This window comes from Oryzias latipes, chromosome 18, assembly GCF_002234675.1.
Source record: "Oryzias latipes chromosome 18, ASM223467v1".
NCBI classification, from domain to species: domain Eukaryota; kingdom Metazoa; phylum Chordata; class Actinopteri; order Beloniformes; family Adrianichthyidae; genus Oryzias; species Oryzias latipes.
Window position 1 is genome coordinate 4,342,951 of NC_019876.2, and position 20,558 is coordinate 4,363,508.

The following is a 20,558-nucleotide window of genomic DNA, read 5'->3' on the forward strand; positions in this document are numbered from 1 at the left end:
AACATTGTTTTGGGGACTTCCTTTTAACGTTTGTCAAATCTGTGAGACTAACCATTTTACGCCGCGTGTTGGCGCTGTAACAAATTAAAGATTTTATTTGACCTCGTTTTCTTTCACAGAGGAAAACGTTCTTCGTCGTGGTTTGTCCAAACCTGCGTTGCTAAGAGATAAACAGTTTACCAATAATGCCGACTTTCTTTCTTAGTAGCTTAGCAAATGGCTAACGTGGTTAATGTTCTCTTTTCTCTATCGTTTTTACGTCTGCTCGGTTTCGTGTTGTTGGTCGTGAGTGTGATGCATACTCAAAACGCTTCTTCTGTTGGTAAAAAAAAACAACTATTTATTTCTTTACACCCAAAACGTGTTTTACTGCTCAAACATTCGTAATGGTGGCGATACTGATGAGTTTACGGTTTTTTCTATTTCGTTTGTACACATTTTTGATGTTTTACATTAATTGTACGTAGATAAGGTGTAATGAATGAAGAATGCGCTGTCCAACAGTTTTCCAGCCGTCCTTTCTCACCGCTACCGGACCCAGCGTCACTGCGTTTCTGCTCTACGGATCCTCAAATGTCACTCTGAATCTGAGGAAAGTCCTTCCATCCAACTTAACAGGTGATAGAGGATTTATTTAAAAAAAAAATCACCATACAGTCTGTGTTAAAAACATGACACGTGCGCTTTCTTGTTGTCTAAATGTGTAGAAACCATTTTTAAAAAACTAAATAATTAAAAACACCAAGAACTTAGCTGAATGCTGCATGACCAAAGTAACCTTCATGTCAACTGTCATTTTATCTGTGTTTGACAGTTTTTCATGTTGTCTCATTCAGGGAGCATCGGTTCTCCATCGTGTGCAGATGGGGAGACACAGTGGACGGCGACAAAGGAGCAGATAGGAAAGGTGGAAAGTTTCCATAGAACAATGAAATTATGTTTTCTATTAGAGATCTCTGCCAAAACACTCGTTTGAAACATATTTGGATCAAATTTGATTTGTTTTTGTTTTTTAATATAATTTTTTAACCCTGTAAAGCCCTCCACAACAAAGAATTTACTGAATGTTAATATAATTATTATTATTATTATTATTATTATTATTATTATTATTATTATTATTCAAGATGTTTTTAAACACTTTTTGTGAAATCCACAGAACCTCTTTTTTTGTGTGAGTGAATGAAGATAGTATCAATTGTCATATGTTGGGGAGTTTGGTAAGATTTTGCTCACAACAATGTTAAGTTTAAAATGCAAAAATATTGACATGTGTTCAGGAAAACAACGCCTTGTCTCAGATTTGATCCTCACATTTTTGTACATGGTGTAACTATAGTATAAAGAATTAATTATGAACAAATTTTGTATTCTTTCACTACAAAAAGCAGCCATTTAAAAATGAATGACAGCAGATGAGTTGCTGTCACTATAAAGTTTAGAAAATTAGCGAACATTGTGGAATGATCTATCATAGAAAAAGTTATATTCAATGCGTTTTTAAGGAAAGTTTTGATTGTGCTATTGAGATATGGGTGTCAGAAATGTGTGCAAATGGTTATATAGGGTTAAAAAAAAGTATTTTGTTTGGTTATAATATATTTTTCGCTGTGATTTTAAAATGAGCAATGGTTTAAATTGATAAACTTTTTTTCAATTGTAAAAATAAACTGAACAGAAACACCTTTAAAAAAAACAAAATTAGTTTTGAAGGAAAATTTTTTTTTTAATCAAATGTGTGATTTTTAAGTAAATATATTCAGTTATTTAAACTGACTTTTTCAGTTCAAATTTCAGAACAGGATCATTTCGTACTTGTTTTCTTTTGTGTCCCAGGCTGTAGTGCGAGTCCACCTGAGACTGAATCGAAGTCTGTCTTTGTGTTCTGAGAATGGAACAAACCCTGACTGCTGTTCAAGGCCGCTGTGTGTCCTGGAAACCCTCCAGGTGTCGGCTTGTGTTGGGGGCGCCCCTCAGGCATCGCTGCTGGTTCAGGCCGTCATACATGCCCAGCTGCTTCCTTCAAATGCTGGATCAGGTCATGAATAGATTTAGTATCATAATGTGGCATTTGGACAAAGCACTCACTGACTGAAACCTAAATTGTGTCACTTTAGATAACAAAACAGTCATTCCAAACCAAGTGTTTCAGCCATTGGGCTCGTGTCCCTGTGACCTGACCACGGGAGTATGTGATGTACGCTGCTGCTGTGACAAGGTCTGTACATGTGACATCAACACTTTTGACTTATGCTTTTGACTTACTTTTGACACTTAAGGTGTAAAAAAGCTGAAAAGTAAAATGCAAAATAGACTTTGACATACTAAGAATTGGTTGTCGTCATAAAAATGGGGGGGAATATTTTCTAAAGACAGATTTTTGAGATTTCATTTGTTGCTTCATTTGTTTTTATAAATGAATGCACAAGAGACAGATGTAGGCTCTTGACACTTTCTGAAAAAACTAATGCTTTCCTGTTGTTATTCTGGGTTATCAGGACTGTTCCAGTGAAGATTTAAAGCTGTTTGGGTCCCACTGTCTGCCGGGGCCCTTTGGTGGACAGGTGTCTCCCACTCCAGAGTATCAGTGCTCGGCTCAATCCTCTGAAAACTCGCCTGACTGGTTTCCATTTTTATGTGTCAACTCTCCACCTGAAAACAACCCTTTCCTCGGCTTCTTTTACCACGGAAGCACAAAGTGAGAAAGAAATAAAATTCCCTCACAAAACCATTTATTCTGTCATATGTAGTGTCATATTTTCATCACATTTTTGTCTTTTGGTTGTAATATCTCAAGGGAGTCAGTGCTTGGCCCATCCTTCCAAAAAGCTGTGTCTCCAGCTGTCGCATCAGCTAGTCCTTATGTTCAAGAAAGCCCACTTATCCAGTTAGATGGACAGTTTTTTGTTATACCTCAGGTAAGTTGTCTGTAAGTTTGTTTAGAACGATTGTCCTTTTAAACGATGGTTGATGTGGTTTGTTGGCAGAGCTTTAAAGCTCAACAGATGGGTTTTTGCTGCACAGGTCATCCTGGGGCGATGTGGAAGCAACACTCCCGTAGCATTTTTGAGAAATTTCAAAGTGGAATGTGTAACCCTGCTCCACTCTTGTCCAACGGGATTTCCGTTGCAGACACAATCGGCAGAACTGACCAGTCAAGTCATGGATGGGCAAGGCGGTGAGTTTTTTGTGTGCTAACCACCCTGTAGTTTTGCTTCAATGTTTTCTGAAACTTTTCTGTTGCTTCAGGAGTTGTTGAAGTGGATGTAGCTGAAGAAGTGGTCTCTGATGTAGGTCCATTTATCACCAAAAGCATCACAGTTCCTTCTGAAGGTATTTAGATGATAACATAGATGGACAATAATGCAGATTTTCAGTAAATTTATAATCAAGTTTGCTCATATTTTCTGAAGAAAAGATTCTGGTGTGTGAGAATGTGACCATATCGCTGGATTACAAGTTCTATTGGAAAGCAAATGGCCTCACAGGAATCGCACTGACACGCACCATTGGGACCATCATCTCAAATACAAGCGGTAAGTGCCGGTAATCCCCATGCAGAACTTTGTCCAGCAGGAGCCAAAATATATTATTTAAATGAATTAGTGACACATTTTGTTTTGTGTTTCAAACAGTGGAGTTAAGAACGAGATATTCTGCTGTGTTTTTAAACGGTAATTCTATGGCTGAGCCTGTGTCAGGGAACCCAGGTAAGGATGGAGATGAGGCTTTGTTCTTAAAAATGCACTGTAAAAAAAACTAAAGGATGTTTTACTTGACAGGTTATCAGGTGGGGAGGCCTGTTATTGCTGGAATCATAGACAACGACACATCCTCAATGCAAAAAACCTACATTAATGTTTGGAAACCAGGTTACACTTTCATACAAATAATTACAACTCACTTTTAACCCAAAACTGAATGCATTTCACTCAACATTACAGAAGATTAACTGCTGTTCTCTGATCTGTCTGCCAGTTCATGATGGGCTCTGTTCCAGTGCTGAGAGGGAGGCAGTTCTGTTTGGGAAGAATTACACATCTGGATGCCTGCTGCCTGTTGTCACAAATAATCTGACTCAGTGTAATCTATTGAGGTCAGTATGGTGTCATGATTTATTTACAGAACATTTGTGAAAAAGATAAATATCTTTGTGTTTATCTGTGAAGTGAGAATTGTATTCTTTGAGTCATTGAGGTCCAAAAAGCTGGAGCTTTACTTTAGTCAAAAATAATTTCTGATTTTAATGTTTTTGCCCTTTTATTCTGTTTAAAAAGGTAGGTCAATGTATTAGACCCATTCTAATAGTGTACTAGACTAAGTGCGTGACTCCATGGCCTTCTGTGACCTCGGTTTAATTTTTTTCAATTATGTGGTGCCAGTTCACAGACAAAAACATCTCAGAACACCATACAAAGAAAGCAAACAGACTGGAAAAAAATAAATCAAATCAGATAAGTCTGTTATAATTTAATCTAGTTTAATTTGAGTCAATTTATTCTAACTGTATCAAGATGAAGAACTTGGCTGAGGACATAAGGATCTAGCTTGGACTGCTCATAGAACATGAAGCAATAATGGAGATAAAATAAGATACCAGAAAGTGAAGATCTTCAGAGGTAAAATGGAAACAATGAGAGAAAAGCCAGTACTTACTTGAAGATTTTCAGAACACTAAAAGGCTGATAGTTTAACTGCAGAAGCTAAAAAAAAAGTCAAACGTGTACATTAATAGCAGAGCTGAGACAAATGAGTGCATCTAATGTTTCTGAATTTTAGAGAAACGGTCTTTAAGCTACAAGAAGGTTTGACTGCTGCTGCATACGTGGCAAAGCGTGGAAACCCAGATCTTTTTACCATGACAGATTGGCTGAACATTAGCTGTAAGTATATTGGGCCAGAAAACATCATTCAAAATTGATCACTTGTCTTTCTATTATCAATTATAATTGTTTTATTTATTTGTAATATAAGTGTACAGTCATGATCTTGCTAACTCTTAACCTAGTGGTAAGCTTGAACTCAAGCGATGCTGCAGAGGACACGTCCAGTGAATGCAGGGCGGTTCCATCCCATGTCCACGTGCAGGTTTGGACTCTTGTCACTGGGTTTGTAGGAAGCATACCTCAAAGGGAAATCTTTGCTTTGCAAGTCAGGTTTGTATCAGATGCTTACTCAAATGCAAACTGAGCTTGAAAGTACATCTTAACTCCTACTTTTTACTACAGTGTTCACGTCTTGTTTTTCATGTAGCCTTTTGTGTTTTTTTTAGCTATGGTTTGTCCACCTGGTCATTGGACTGTGGAGGAGGCAATGGGTCTTTCTGTGAAGAAAGTCAGTTGTTGTCGATCACCTCTTCAGTCACCTTCATTGACATTCCCTACAACACAGGGCCACCAAAAAGCAGGTGAATGATTTTGATAATGACTTATAAGTGCAATAAAAGTTATTCTGTTTTTCTGCGTGTTTCTATTGTTTTGTTGTTTATTTGATCTTTTCCACTTAATATGTTGTCCATGCTGATGTAATTGCTGCTGCAAATGGTTTGGTTTTTCTATCATCGAACTAATAGTGGAGTTTCTATTCTTACCTTATGTTAAATAGACTTTAACTTGTGTTGCTTTCCGTTTATTTTTTATATCATTTAGGTTTCAGATCAACTTTACAGAATATGACTGTGACAGGAATGATGTGTGCTGGCCCGAGCTCGCTTTTCCTTTCACCAGATATTACACGGGTATGATTATTCATGGAAATATACTTTAACACATTAAATAATTATTTCGCACAAATCAATTTGCTTTTCTGATAGCTAAAATGCAAGGAACAGAACATTTGTGAGCTGAGCAAGACACTCTTGTAGATTTCTAAAGTAAATCAGTATTTATTGTAACAAGATCGGGATAATCGAATTGGTAAATACAGTGTTAGACTTACTAACATTAACGTATTAACATGTACTGCTAATCTCTGTCACAGGTGAGCCGTATTCTCTGGCATTGGCAAAGGGTTTGATCTTGGTTTTCTTCTTCATCACGGCCTCAATTCTTGGATCACCATGGAGGAAAATCAGACAGGCATGGCACAGTGCTGCCTTCTGAAACCTGTTCTTGAAAACAATGACAAATTTTGTACATTTTTATTAATTGAAAGTGGTATACAAACTGTTTTTCCTTTGAATTTTAAAAAATAATTTGTTTTAATTAAGAATTTTACTTAATAAAATCACTATTTTTTGAATAATTACTGTGTCATACTTTTATTGGTAATGGACTTGGCAAATTAGTTGCTACTCCTGTCAATGATTCAATTTTTTTACAGTCTTCATAAATGTGTTTATTTTATACGTATTCTTTCTGACATCTGACATAGTACTAGTCATTTTATAGTTCAATTTCTTGTTGGTACTGGAGTTTAAATGTTCAGTGCCTCTCCTAAAGGCACACATAACAGATTTTACAAACAACGCTTAAAAAAAAAAATTCTGTTTAAAGTTTATAATTCAATTCAGTTTACAGTCTTTTTGACATCTAAACCAAAACTGGATTAGAGCAGAGAATTCTACCCAATCCTATTGGCTGATCTTCCAGTGAATCTTTTTTCCTGAGTAAATGTGTTGTCATCTATAGATGCTTAAAGCAATAAAATATCCAACATTTCTTACAAGCGAAGAAATGTTGGATATTTTAGAATAACTTTTAGTAACTTGTATCTAGACTTGTCTTGTAATCTTTTGGCGGCTCATGCCTGCTGAGGTTAAAGTCACTGGACTAAATTAATTATAGATTTTATTACCTCCGCCTCTAAAGAATGCTGCCTTTTTAGTCATCTTTATCTGTAAATCAATAGTGCCATTCACTTAAACATACTTTATTAAAGTAAAATATGTTGTACTTTTATAGTTGGTGCCTTTTTATTGCACTGTTAAACTTATTGTGTGGCAGACTGACCTCAATATATGATGGATCAATCTTGACATTTTCCTTTTTCTGGGATGTGTAGCTGCCCAATGACATTAAAAGTAAAATGTTTTTAGTCCTCTTCAATTTGACAGGAAATACTAAATCCAAAAATACATTTATCGGGGGGGGGGGGGGGGGGGGAAACACATTTTTGTTCTCAGCTAACCTAGGCCAGTGGATTGAAACATTGAAATATACAAATGTTTTGAAGAATTCACATAAATTCCAGTTGAAGTTTAAGAATGTGGACTTTTAATTAAATGCCAGGCAGATTTTACAAAATAAAAATCTATTAAATGGAATTGTTTTACCAAAACATCAAAATGTTATTTTAAGTGGCAAAACAACACTTTTTTTAATAACACTATGACTTGTTCTTAAATGACTTTTTAGTTGGAAAAAGAAAACAGCGTAAAATCTCGCAGGTGCCCCTTTGCCTTCAGACAACGCACAGGGGTTAATTTTGAACACTCAAACTGCGCAGACTCCGGAGCTTGACGGTCATTGGTCAAAAGGAACATTTGCTGTTGTGGAAGTTGATCGTGCCCAACACAGTAAAGTGACGTGGAGAGCTCGAAAATGGCAAAGCGCGTCTAAAACTTTGTGAACTATGATAAGACTCGTCAACGCGTAAGAATAGTCTGCTACGATAGTGATCAAATACGGGCTTTTATTTTCATTCGACCTGTAAATCTTTGAAAATCGTCAAGGAAGAAGGAGTTAAGTACACACAGAAAGCTAACCAACTATTTAGCAAGCTAACAGGACCAGCCTCCCAGCGCTGTTAAGTGAGCGTTATGCAAAGTAAATATTTTACGATCACCTGTGCGGCATCATGAGAGCCTACGGCAGGACTTGACTGACGAATATTGGACAATATATTTTTGACAACAGATAACTAGCAACATATTTTTTGTGGCGAATCTGCGACGTATCATCTCCTGTCAAGATGGGTTCTTTTCTCCGGGGTGACGAGATGTGCTTGGCTCAGTTGTTTCTACAGTCCGGCTCTGCCTACGACTGTATCAGTGAGCTTGGAGAACTGGGGCTGGTGGAGTTCAGAGACGTAAGTCCTTCAGCTTATTGTTGCTTCTCTTCTATCTTTGATTTGATAATAATAATAATAATAATAATAAACTTCTAATTAAGAGAATAGCTATTTAACATGCTATTGGTGTATTCACTGGTTTCTATGATGGGATGAAGGTTGTTCATTGCTTTTGTTTTACCTGTCTAAATGTCATCTCCCTGTCCCTGTTTCAGCTCAATCCCAATGTGAACGCATTCCAGAGAAAATATGTGAATGAGATCAAAAAGTGTGAAGAGATGGAGCGCATTCTTGGTGAGAACGAGATGCTTCTCAGGCTTCAGAAAATATCTTTGTTCTCTACTCGCTTCAGTCAAGCAGACGTCCACTCAGCATTTGAATAAAGGATGTGACTGGAAAGATTAAAGCTTAACAGAATCATTTTACAGATAAATTTTAGAGCCGTAGCCTAACATTCATAAGAAGAGTCAGCTGGTTAAAAGAATTGTTCTCTTGAGTTATTGTAACACAGTGCATCAAGAATTAAATAGACACTGAAACGATTTGCACTCGGTTTGAGTGATTTTCACACATTTCCACATAATATTTGCAAACTTTTATGACAGATTTTTCTGTTTCAGAATAGTCTTTTTTTTTTAACAGGATACCTTCTGAGGGAAATAAAAAAAGCTGACATTTCACTGCCCGACAGAGACGTAAACCCTGTGGCTCCTTCACCCAAGAATGTCATGTCAATTATGGTATTTGCCGTTTTCCTTTCGTTCTTTCTTCTGTTTTTGCTGCTGTCTTAAAGAGCCACTCGGTTTTTGGTGTTTTTAACATGTTCTTGTGGCTTTTTTTCTCTTAATAGAGGACATATATAAAGAAAATTAAGCTTAAAATTGGATTTCTGAGTATTTATTTATTCAAATAGTTGTGAATCTGCAGTAGACCTCCGCTCCATTCTGATGCATCCACTTGTAGACAAATAGATCCATGTACGTCTTTGTTGGCATCTAACTCAAAAGTTTACGGCTGGGTAGCTCCAATATTGCTCTGCATTTTTTATTTTTTTTTGCACTGGTAATGTTAGGTCGGGGTGTGAGGGGCTGTAAGCTATTGCGAAAGCGTGTACACCGATGGATGATGGGAAGTACCCATGTTTTCTCATAGGAACAGCTGCAGAGATTTGAGCTGGAATTGGGTGAAGTCACAAGGAATAAAGAGAGGCTCCAAAAGAATCTGCTGGAACTAACAGAGTACACGCACATGCTGCGGATCTCCCGGGACTTTGTCCAGAGACCTATTGAGGTAGGTATTTTAGATAAAGTGCTTTGAATCCCTGTTTACATCCCCTCCTAAAACCTCAGCTTGTCTGCTTTGCAGTTTGATTGTGAACCTGATCTTTAACTTTACTGCTGGTTGTGTTTCCTTTTAGAGAGAACCGCTGCAAACCCAATACGAAGAGTTTCCCTTCCTAGAAAAAGACACCGTGATGGACTATAGCAGCATGCAGCGACTTGGAGCCAAACTGGGGTGAGGATTGTAATCTCTAACCGCTACAATTACATTCACAAAGCTGCTCCTATGCATTTCTTGGAAAACAGTAGACCAGGTTACACACATATCCTAACCCCATTAAACTCCACTGAAGAAGTTTTCACTGACGGGAATGACTTTTCTCTGTTAAACCAAGTCTTACAATATATTTTTATTCTGTTTTTAAACCACTGGAATTGAAGCTGATGTTTTCACGTTGACTTGAGCTGATCTGTTTACCCTCCTCGTATCTTTTTTTGTAGTTTTTTTTCTGGACTGATTCAACGGGCAAAGATCGAAGCCTTTGAGAGAATGCTTTGGAGAGTATGTAAAGGTTACACCATTCTCAGCTACGCGGAAGTTGAAGAGTATCTACAAGATCCTGACAAAGTAGGTTTCACCTTATTACCTGATGTTACTACTGCATTACATGTGGTATGTTCCCACGTTAACAGTGATACTCGAAAACACTAACGACATGAGACTCCCAAGAAATGTAGAAGCTAAGTATTTTATTTCTTGCAAGATAACGTTGGTTAATCACAAAAGCTGGTTCACTCTTTTGACTTTTGTTAGATCTGTTGCAGTAAATCAAAAGCACATGTGATGTCTCCTATAATGGACAAGCCTGTTGTTTTTTTTCTGCCTCTGTTAAAGCTGTCAGTAAACTACAATGCACTTTTGGTGAAGCTTTTCCAAAGTAGAAAGTTGTCCTTATGAAAACAACTTCCTCTTTTTTTTATGTGAAACTGCTTTGAAGAAGTTAACATTTTTGAGAGCTGAATTGTTTTAAATCATAGTTCAGCTTTAATAACAGTGAGCTACAAGAACTGTCAAAATAAGACAAATTAGTAATATTGATATTATCCCTGCTTCCTCTTTTTTTTTCCCTGTACATTTTTTTTCTTGCCTCTTTGATCTCTGTTTAGTAAGTTAAAATAATGTTAAAAACCCGGCTTTGGTTAAATGTTTCTTCTTCTCACAGTCTAGTAGACAGTGACCCTCTTTTCACATGTAATCTGACAGACATAATCAGATTATTCATTTCCTCTGCTTTCAGAGGAAAGCAGAGCAGACATGCTAGACTGAGCAGTAATGAATAGGAGGACATTCCTTCCCTCCTGAGAAATCAGACATTTAAAAATCAAAATGGATCAAATACATTATTTTATTGATCATTCTTTCAATAATGCAACACAAAATAGAGAAGAATGTTGAGCTTTTCTTTTCTTCAAGGTCAATGGAATTCCAGTTTTGCTCAAATGTTCTTTAAATTGTGATGTAAAAATTTAAATTGAATGCAAATGATGCGATTTAGTGAAACTTTTCATTTATTTTTATTTTTATCAGCACAGAATCTTTGAGCCTAAACGCACATTTTTCTCCCTGCTGCAGGGTGAGGCTGTCAAATGTGTCGTGTTTCTCATCTCTTACTGGGGAGACCAGATTGGCCAGAAGGTGAAGAAGATCTGTGATTGGTAATTAATACCCCCCGGATTAAATAGACATTTTTGCTTTCCCTTGTCCCGTCAGTAAATCTTTTAAACGTGTTTTTCCCTCTATAGCTACCACTGTCACTTGTACCCATACCCCAATAGCAATGAGGAGAGGATTGATGTCATGGAGGGACTGAAAACTCGAATTCAGGATCTACACACAGTACGTTTGGCTTGTCAACATTTTTTTCCATTAAAAAAAGGCCTATTTTAAAATGGTTGTTGCTTGTTGGCAATCTTCTGACAAAGCATTAAATGACTCATTAAAATTTTTTTTTAATGGTTAAAAAATCTAATAGACTTTAAAGAAATTCAAAAATATTTTCTTGATCATTTTTGTAGCAGTTAAAATGTAAATTTGGGTCTGACACTGGCAGTGCTTGGTAGCTTTAACAGGATGTGACTTTGAAAAGGAATTTGTCTCCCCCCCCTTAAAACACATGATCGACTTGAGGCCTCAGCTGAATGCAGCTTAGGTCTTTTTTTATTTTTTTATTTTATAAAAATCTGCACAAATTAACATTTTTTCCCTCTCTTGCTTTATATGTTTTACTCTATTGTGCACACGACACTGTACAAGTCGAATTTTTGGGGTTGAGTTCTAAAAGTCTTTACTGCACCAACTCATCCCGATCATCTGTTATTGACTGCAGGTGCTTCATCGAACTGAGGATTACCTGAAACAGGTTCTGGTCAAGGCTTCAGAGTCTGTCCACAGTTGGGTGGTCCAGGTCAAAAAGATGAAGGCCATCTATTATATCCTGAACTTGTGCAGCTTTGACGTGACGAATAAGTGTCTGATCGCGGAGGTTTGGTGTCCTGTCAGTGACATTCCCACGCTGCGGAGATCTCTGGAGGACGGATCGGTGAGAAATCCTATAATGAGATAATAATAACGTGTTTTTTCTTCTTAAGCAGTTGTTTCTTCAAGAAGTAGGGTGATGAGCCATTTGTGGACGAATAGAACAAGCAGAAATTATCTGATGATTGATAATTTGCGATTTTAATGAACTTTTGCTGCTTTTGCGTGTCTCACGCAAGGGCCTTGGGAAACATTTTAGACTTTCCAAAAAAGCATGTTTAGTCAAACTATGAAATTGAGCCGGTTTAGCTTGTGCTGGTTTGCGGCACCTTCCGTCCGTGAAACCAGGGTTCGACTCCGTTGTGACTCCCTGTTCCCTTCTCTGCCTCTGTGCCGGTCCCAAGCCCGGTTAAATTGAGAGGGTTGCGTCAGGAAGGGCATCCTGCGTAAAACATTGCCAAAGTAAACCATGCGACTTGAAAGAGAGGTTGTTTCGCTGTGGCAACCCCTGATGGGACAAGGCGAAAGAGAAAGAAGTCAAACTATGAAATTCAGATTTTATTTTGATTTAATTTGTTATGCGATTTCATCAATATTAATTTTACATTTCAACATTTTCTCATACCAATTTAGTTTTTTTAATTTGTTTTTAACAACTTTTTAAAATGGAGCTTTTATTAATTAAATTAGGAATTCTTACATTAAAAGGAAACATTTATTTTACTTGAAATAATGTTTCAAACAGAGTTCTGGCTTTGATGAATTGTTATAGCCATTTCTCTAGGTTTCTAAATAACCAGCCATAGCAGAACAACAGTCTCTTGTGCCAGTTTGTAACAGGTTTCATCTGTGTTCCAGAAAAAAAGCGGATCAAACATCTCCTCGTTCGTCAATCGTATCCCCACAACCGACACTCCTCCCACCCTGATAAGGACCAACAAATTTACCTCTGGCTTCCAGAACATAGTGGATGCGTATGGTGTGGGGACGTACAGGGAGGTAAACCCTGGTAAGTGAGACTCTCCATCTTTAAGTCAAAGCTGCACAGTCTCACAAGTATGGACTATTAAACGTCAAATTGACCTTTGTCCTAATTTTGTTCTCCATTTGTTAGACATATTAGACGATGTCTTAAAATAATAATATTCTTCTTTTTTCACCATTGCTTTTCTCTCTTCTTTTATGTGTAGCTCCTTTCACAGTCATCACTTTTCCGTTTTTGTTTGCTGTGATGTTTGGGGACCTGGGCCATGGAGCCATCATGGCTCTGTTTGCCGGCTGGATGGTGTTTTATGAGAACAACCGCAAACTTAAAAACACCAGGAATGAGGTGAGTGAGTTTTCCGCAGCTGGATTTCCCGACCCATTAACACAGGAGACTGCTTCGTCAACCAACTACAGACCCGTGGAAATGGATTCTAAGTAAAGGTTTATAGTCTGAGGAAGACGGTTACATGTGTTGCAGCAACAGAAATATAATAAGAAACTCTCATCCACAAGCTCCTCTTCTGTCATTTCATCAGAAATAAATCCATATTCCAGATAAGAATATTAGTGAGATTTGCTGAATTCTTTCACAATATTCTTGTATCATATTATCAATAGAACAAACATTTGTAGATACTTGATGTTGTCTTGGAAATTAATCCCTTTACCTTTTTGCCAATTTTCTAACTATCCATTAACTCTTTTGGACAATCTGCAGGGATATTGTGGGTTTTTCCTCCTTGCAGGTCAGAATAATCAAAAGTAAAAAGTTTTGATTTAAAATAAAGTCTATTCATGGATTTTATACAACGTACTACAAATAACTTCAAAAGTGTTGCTTTTGTCAGGTTCGGATAAAGGTGTAGACGGAAAACTATGCAACGCTTCATTAAATGTCATCAGAATTCAAGCATGTAAATGGGAATCTTTCTGTTATTTGGAATTGTTTTTAATTGTTTGAATTGTTCTTTTTTATTAGAAATACTGTGCGCATGCAAATGTAGTCTGTTGGTGACAGGCGAGTTGGTTTTACTGAGTAATTTGCAGACGACTCTCACCTTTATTCGCGATCAGCAATGACAGAGAAGTGTTTAGAGTTTGTAGACATCGATGGTCACAAACAGAAGTGGCGCTGGAGTTTGCAGACTACAGCGGAAATTTGATGAGCTTCCGTCAGCAAACTGCTAGCTGATGAAAAGATTAGTTAAGCTTTGAGATGAGCATCTTTAACTTAGTCTTCTTATGGCTCCAGGGAAGACAGCCGTTTCTCTGTGACATGTGCTGCTTTGAGAGGAGCAAAGCCGCAGGATTTACTGTGTTTTTCTAGTCTCATTTTAAATCTATAATTGATGCTTTTGTTTCTGAAGCTGGTCAATGAAAACAAACACCATCCATTTAAAGCTCATTGATGTCAGGTAATGAAGACCTCACACCTTGAATCCAATCTGCAACGTGTTTCTTGCAGATCTGGAACACGTTCTTTGAGGGCCGTTATATCATTCTCATGATGGGCATCTTCTCCATCTACACTGGTCTTATATACAATGACTGTTTCTCAAAGTCCCTTAATATATTTGGCTCTGGGTGGAGTGTGAGACCCATGTTCCAGACTGGAGAGTGGACGTAAGTAGGAACTTGTTTGACTGGACTTTCTTGCTAAAGTGTTGGCATGTTGGTAAAAATTGTGTTTGTTTTAAACATACTTATATTTTTTTTCATGTTTGATCATTTCCTGCGTGTTTTGTAGGAATGACGTTCTTCGTGGGAATCATTTCCTCACCCTGAATCCTAACATTGCAGGAGTTTTCACAGGGCCGTACCCTCTGGGAATCGACCCGGTGAGTAGACCTGAGGCATCGTTCGCATATCATTTTGTATACCCGCTGACTATCTCTGCTTCTTATCACCGCTAAGGCTTGAATATGGACTCTGTCATGCTCTGATTCACTGAGACGCATGACTTACTGTGGTTTTATTACATACTTTAAGCTGAAACGGCCAAAATGGAGAGAAATAAATAAAACTCCTATTATTTGTTATGTCTCAAACTAATTTCCCTGATAATTAGCACAAGTTGTGTTCATAAAATTCCAGAAATGTTCCTTTTTTTTGCCCCAAAAAATTTCCTCACAAAGGGTTTCTCTTTTCTTTCTTATTAAAAATCAGATTTTCAAAAAAAAAATTGCAGATCCCTATAAAGATCTGTATAATTCTTCATTTTCTAACTGTGTTAAGCCTTCATGCCTTCCTGCACATAGGTGTGATTGTGGTTTAATAATTAATTGTAAAACCTAGTTGTCTGTTATTATGTTGCCCTCTCCCTTCATTAGTAGGTAAAGCAGCAGTAATTTGGGGATTCGGTCACTGTGGATATAATAATCGGCGTGTCAGAGGTGGCCTAAACGTTTGTCGTGTGTTCGTTGTACAGATATGGAACCTGGCCTCCAATCGTCTTACATTCCTGAACTCTTACAAGATGAAGATGTCTGTGATAGTGGGCGTCATTCACATGAGCTTCGGTGTCATCCTCAGCACTTACAATCACGTGTATGTACCTCAGTTTAACATTCGTGTTTTTTCTTTTGTGTAAAATAAAAATAAAACCTTAAATCTACAGCTTAAAAACTCCTCAATTTGAGTTGACCATACGTAAATATTCTCCCACTTTTGTTGTGTAAAAAACAAAACAAAAAAAACCCTTTGCAGTGTATTTCATTTTCAGTGATTATAAAAAAGATGGTTTCATTTTTTAAACTGTGGATGGGGTTTTCCATCAGATATACTTGACACACAAATATTGTCCCATCCTGGAATATCAACAGGCAAAAACAACTGTTACCTTAAATACAAAATTCCGTTTTTTTAATTAAACACATTTATGTTCGTGTTAATAAATCTGTAGTTTCTTTTCTCGTTACATTTTTTGGCGACTGTGTATGGCTGTCAATTTTTGTGCGAAAATCTAAAGCATTTAGGTAAATTTTACCTTTTTTGTTTTGTTTTACAAAATGCAAGCATTAATATTTACCAAGAGGTGAAATTTACCCATAATAATTAGATAGACATACTATCTAATATATCTACATTTTAAACACTTTACCCTCTTGTAACTAGACCCTTCCAATAGTGTACTTTTCTAATAACCTTTTTTTTTGTCTCATTTGAACAGCTACTTTAAGAAGAAGTACAACCTTTACCTGGTCTTTCTGCCTGAGCTCCTGTTCCTGTTGTGTCTGTTCGGTTACCTGGTGTTCATGATATTTTACAAGTGGCTGGCGTTCTCTGCTGAAGACTCCAGTAATGCGCCAAGCATTCTCATACACTTTATCAACATGTTCCTCATGCAGGGGGAGGAGGTGCAGCCCCTCTACACCGGACAGGTGGGGGGGGATCTTCAACCATCTCAAATCGGAGACTATTTATTTGATTTATCATATTGACAAATGTTTGTTCTTCCAGCACGGACTGCAAGTGTTCCTGGTGGTCATTGCTGTCTTTTCAGTGCCTGTTCTTCTTCTTGGGAAACCACTTTACCTTTACTGGCTTCAACACGGACGCCAGCACCTTGGAATGTACAGGGTGAGCGATGAAGACATGCATATCCGTCGTCCATCTAAATATGAGTCTGGAATATAGTTAATTCATGAAAACCTATTCATTTAAAGGCACTAATCAAAGAGATGACCTTTAATTTAACAGTCAAATTTGTGTGTTTGTTTTCTTCAGGGTTATGAGCGTGTGCGACGCAGCAGTGATGAGGAGCTCTACCTGCTGAGAACTCACGATGAAGAGGAGGGCAGCAGTTACAGCGATCTTTCTGGCAGTGGAGAGAAAACCACAGAGCAGGTCAGCAGAACAAACAACTTCCTAAATCCCAAACTCTTTAATAATAACCAGGTCATCATGGTTTTTACATTGTATTGTATGTATTTTTTTTTAGTTCAACTTGGCAGATGAGTTTCTTCATCAAGCCATCCACACTATAGAGTATTGCCTGGGTTGTATCTCCAACACGGCGTCCTACCTGAGACTCTGGGCTCTGAGTCTGGCTCATGCTCGTGAGTATGAAGCATCTTTGAGTATTGCTACTTTGGGTTCAGTGTTTTTAGATCAGATTAGATAGATTTTTTTAATCCCATGATGGGGAAATTCTTTTTGTCTGCAGCAGCAAAAAACAGACATCCAAAAACAGCAAAAGTGACATTCAAAAAATGTTAAGTGACCAGTATAGTAAAGTGAGCAGTATTTTCAAACGTTATAAACGAACAGAATAACATCTGCAATCTGCACGACAGGGTAAAATTAAAATTACACAAAAAATAAATAGATAAGTAAAAGTAAACACAAAAACAACTGAAAACAACAACAACAACTGCGACAATAAGTAAATAAATGATTGTATGAAAAGCTCCCGTTGGTCCATGTCACTTCAGCTCCGTGTTGTACAGTCTGATGGCTGTAGGGAGGAATGACCTGCGGTAACGCTCCTTCTTGCACTGTGTGTGTAACAGTCTTGTGCTGAAGGAGCTGGTCAGCGCCTTTACAGTATGGCACAGGGGGTGGGAGGGGGTATCCATGATGGATGTTAGCTTAGGCAACGTCCTCCTGTCTGCCACCTCCTCGATTGACTCCAGTGTGCAGCCCAGTTTGTTAAGCCTCCTCCTGTCTCTGCCTGCACCGCCCCCTGCCCAGCACACAACTCTATAAAGTACTGCTGAGGCCACCACAGTGTCGTAGAAAGTCCTTAGCAGCTGTCTGCACTCGCCAAAGGACCTCAGTCTCCTCAGCAGGTGAAGGCGACTTTGGCCCTTCCTGCACAGAGCATCCGTGTTCTTAGTGCAGTCCAGTTTTTCTACAGTCCTGAAACATCTGTAGCATTTTAGGTTAAAGACACAAATCAGTCTAACCACTGCCATCATCAAGTTTCTTTTTTCTTTTGGTCTCTTCTGCTTTAACAGAGCTGTCTGAAGTCCTCTGGACCATGGTGATGAGGGTGGGGCTACGCATGGACACCGCTCTTGGAGTTTTATTTCTAGTTCCAGTGTTTGGTCTGTTTGCTGTTCTCACGGTGTCCATCCTCCTGGTGATGGAGGGACTGTCTGCATTCCTTCACGCTCTTCGCCTTCACTGGTGAGCCTGTGTCCAGGTTCAGGATCTTTTCGTCTTTGTTTTCCTCTCCATTCATAACATTTTATTTCCTCCGCAGGGTGGAGTTTCAAAATAAGTTCTACAGTGGGACTGGAGTCAAGTTTTGCCCCTTCTCCTTTTCTGCTCTGCCCTCCAGTTTTGAGAATGACGGTTTACTATGAAAAGACTGAATCTACTGACAGCTCATGAATGGAGCCAAGGCCGGCGAGTTCTGTGCTGCAACGATGTGATATTAATGATTACTTTCATTTTTAAACAGTTTTCAAAACCAGATGTTTTGTGAGTTTTTGAAAGCTTAAACACTGCCTTCCCAACAGGATCACAAAGATGAGATTTTGTTTGTTTCGAATGAATGTATAAAATGTATTTTTTTACTAGGACGGAGATAATTACGGGCTACAATAGAGCGGAATTTAAATAATATTTTCTGGTATTTCTATATAAATGTGCTATTTGAAAAGTATTATTTTATTTCTGTAATAGACAAGCGTGAAGCCTAAAACGATTTTTGCACAAAAAACTGTCTGAAGGATACATTTAAATTTTGTTCTTTAAAAGCTACAGATTTTCTCCAAGTTTAGTATTTTTTAACGACTATTCTAGAACTGAATTAATTTCACACAGTGGCTTATTTTGCATTCTCACCACCTGGTAGGAAAATAACGGTTTCTTTGTCTTATGAAAGAGGTACACTAGATAAATAACTCAAAATATTCCTCCAGTGATTTCCCAGAGTACCTGTAACTCAGTTTAGTCCAATAAAAGTGAAAACATTGTTGTAATTTGGGGAAACGGAAGACGTTTTATGCATTTGTGAGAAAAGGTTTCTGTCGCAAATTCCATTCCTTTGTTCTTCAGTTTCCATCTGCAGTCTTCTTTTTGTATGGAGATTTGTCTTTTACTGTTTGCAACATCTTCTTGTTAAGGGGAAAAAAATATTCTTTTAAGATTTTTGGAGCATAAACTCTCACAATCTCACACCCCTCCAAACGGTTTTTCTTTGCTACCACACAGTTTTGCATCTTCCTGCTTCCTCAGGTAGTTTTTTGCTCATGTTTCATTAGGGTGGACCTGAAGCTGCTGCTGTCTCCGCTTTAGGGAAAATTCTTGTTGCTACAGTTTTCCGTGCTTCAGTTTTGTTGGAGGTTTTCACACAAATGCACTCGCTTGTATAATGCAGATTACCTTATTATCTTATTCTGCAGCACTTAAACTCTATTTCTTTTTTACTTCTCCAGTTGTTCAGTTGGGTCAGGATGTTTGTACTTAAATAGCATTTTTTAAACATCAAAAAGGAACTATTGAGTTTGGGGACATAATTTAAGGCCAGACCATTTATCTAAAAAAAAATGTTTCTCTTACTTCCAAAGATGAGAATTGGAATTGATTTCGGGATATTTTTATTTCTTTTTTTGTGTCCAAGGGAATCGATTGTCCTCACTGCTGTTAGTGATGTGAGGTTTTTTACTTTCAAATTCGTTTTTATTCCCCTGATATATTTCTGATAACCAATTTAGGCATCAAATCCTTGTCTAAGAATTGGTTAAAAAAATTAATAAATTATTTTTGCTGAAATGGTTTCTTAAATGTTAATTATGATTCACTTTTTAAATGTTCCTTTTGTAAGGGACTTGCAAGGGACGAAAGCAACAGAACGGTGAAGATATCATTTTTCTCAAAAGGAAAGGTGGATCAAATCACTTTCAAAATATGGGGGAATCTCAATGTCTACAAGGAAGACTAAACACTGGTATTTTAATGGAAATAAAACAAAACAATCCTTAACATAAATATTACATACACAATAATCCAACACCGCAAAGAAAAAAGAAAAAAATTGATTACGGTAAGTGGATTGTTCCACCCCTGAAAGTGGCTCAGATGGTGCATGTCCAATTGCCTGGCTGATGTGTATATAACCCTTGTGCTATCTTTGATGACCCCACCCTTACATTGACCTGTTCTCCCTACCATGACAAAGGTGGAAAGATTTCATGTAATCCATGGACACCAGTGAAGATCACAAATCATTGAACAAAAAAGGTTCAGAGCACTGTCTAGTGGGTCTAGATGACCCAACTCCCAATGTTAAAGTGCCTAGGATAGCACAAGGGGTAAATTACAGGCTGTGCTTCCTGGATTGACTCTTTTGGCCTCAAAGCTCCAGAACCTCAGCCTCACTTGCAGAGACCAGCATCCTCCCCAGCACTGGTAACTCAAAAACAGCGGCTATTTATTGAACTGATGAAAATTAGAGTCAACGATCGATGAAAATGTTTAACTGTGCTGATGTTTAACAAAAGTATTGCAAGTTTAAAAATGTTAACCTGCTTAACAAATCTAAAAAATATGGCATATAGGGTGACAATGTGTGTGGTGGTTCACCACCATCATAGATGGATGTGACAGTGTCTGATGACGCCACCCCCTACAAGGCTCCATCCTGGGTCCTACACTTTTTAATCTTTACATTCTTCCGCTTGGTGATGTCATCAGGAGACACAGCATTAACTTTCATAGCTATGCTGATGACACACAGCTGTATGTAGCTGTGTCTCCTGATGACATTGAACCCATGGACAGCCTTTTAAATTGTA

At 37.8% G+C, this 20,558-nt stretch overlaps 3 protein-coding genes across 5 annotated transcripts in view; all 3 read left to right on the forward strand.

The window, feature by feature from the left end:
• LOC101169488 (short transient receptor potential channel 5) overlaps window positions 1-20,558 on the forward strand; it is a 275,758-nt gene that overhangs the window by 157,619 nt on the left and 97,581 nt on the right. The window lies entirely within an intron of this gene.
• Window positions 123-6,243, forward strand: tctn2 (tectonic family member 2). 2 transcript variants are annotated; one of them, XM_023965888.1, is made up of 18 exons: window positions 123-322; window positions 468-618; window positions 837-907; window positions 1,837-2,038; window positions 2,118-2,218; window positions 2,499-2,698; window positions 2,798-2,918; window positions 3,025-3,178; window positions 3,250-3,333; window positions 3,414-3,536; window positions 3,636-3,710; window positions 3,783-3,872; window positions 3,979-4,096; window positions 4,780-4,883; window positions 5,009-5,156; window positions 5,273-5,407; window positions 5,649-5,737; window positions 5,980-6,243. In XM_023965888.1, the coding sequence occupies exons 2-18, from the start codon at window positions 489-491 to the stop codon at window positions 6,099-6,101; spliced, it is 2,067 nt and encodes a 688-aa protein (XP_023821656.1). In that variant the 5' UTR covers window positions 123-322; window positions 468-488; the 3' UTR covers window positions 6,102-6,243. The 2 variants fall into 2 exon arrangements, with proteins under 2 accessions (XP_023821656.1, XP_023821655.1); XM_023965887.1 differs by having other exon boundaries at window positions 505-618.
• Window positions 7,478-19,536, forward strand: atp6v0a2 (ATPase H+ transporting V0 subunit a2). Of its 2 annotated transcripts, XM_011479158.3 has the most exons (21): window positions 7,478-7,766; window positions 7,857-8,028; window positions 8,226-8,304; window positions 8,653-8,750; window positions 9,163-9,300; window positions 9,428-9,525; window positions 9,792-9,918; window positions 10,924-11,006; window positions 11,094-11,187; window positions 11,678-11,890; window positions 12,685-12,835; window positions 13,017-13,156; window positions 14,279-14,436; window positions 14,561-14,651; window positions 15,242-15,360; window positions 15,983-16,193; window positions 16,273-16,392; window positions 16,540-16,659; window positions 16,754-16,871; window positions 17,772-17,943; window positions 18,020-18,201. In XM_011479158.3, exons 2-21 carry the CDS (start codon window positions 7,912-7,914, stop codon window positions 18,120-18,122), a joined length of 2,550 nt encoding a protein of 849 aa, XP_011477460.1. In that variant the 5' UTR covers window positions 7,478-7,766; window positions 7,857-7,911; the 3' UTR covers window positions 18,123-18,201. The 2 variants fall into 2 exon arrangements, with proteins under 2 accessions (XP_011477460.1, XP_004072422.1); XM_004072374.4 differs by having other exon boundaries at window positions 7,478-8,028; window positions 18,020-19,536.

Excerpts from the sequence above, each read along its gene's own strand:
- tctn2 (XM_023965887.1), top strand. The coding sequence starts at position 217 with ATGGCTAACGTGGTTAATGTTCTCTTTTCTCTATCGTTTTTACGTCTG. Across the intron at positions 3,179-3,249 it reads AGTCATGGATGGGCAAGGCG|GAGTTGTTGAAGTGGATGTA; the intron begins GTGAGTTTTTTG and ends CTGTTGCTTCAG. Across the intron at positions 3,334-3,413 it reads CATCACAGTTCCTTCTGAAG|AAAAGATTCTGGTGTGTGAG; the intron begins GTATTTAGATGA and ends TATTTTCTGAAG.
- atp6v0a2 (XM_004072374.4), top strand. The coding sequence starts at position 7,912 with ATGGGTTCTTTTCTCCGGGGTGACGAGATGTGCTTGGCTCAGTTGTTT. Across the intron at positions 15,361-15,982 it reads CTCAGCACTTACAATCACGT|CTACTTTAAGAAGAAGTACA; the intron begins GTATGTACCTCA and ends TCATTTGAACAG. Across the intron at positions 16,393-16,539 it reads AGCACCTTGGAATGTACAGG|GGTTATGAGCGTGTGCGACG; the intron begins GTGAGCGATGAA and ends TGTTTTCTTCAG.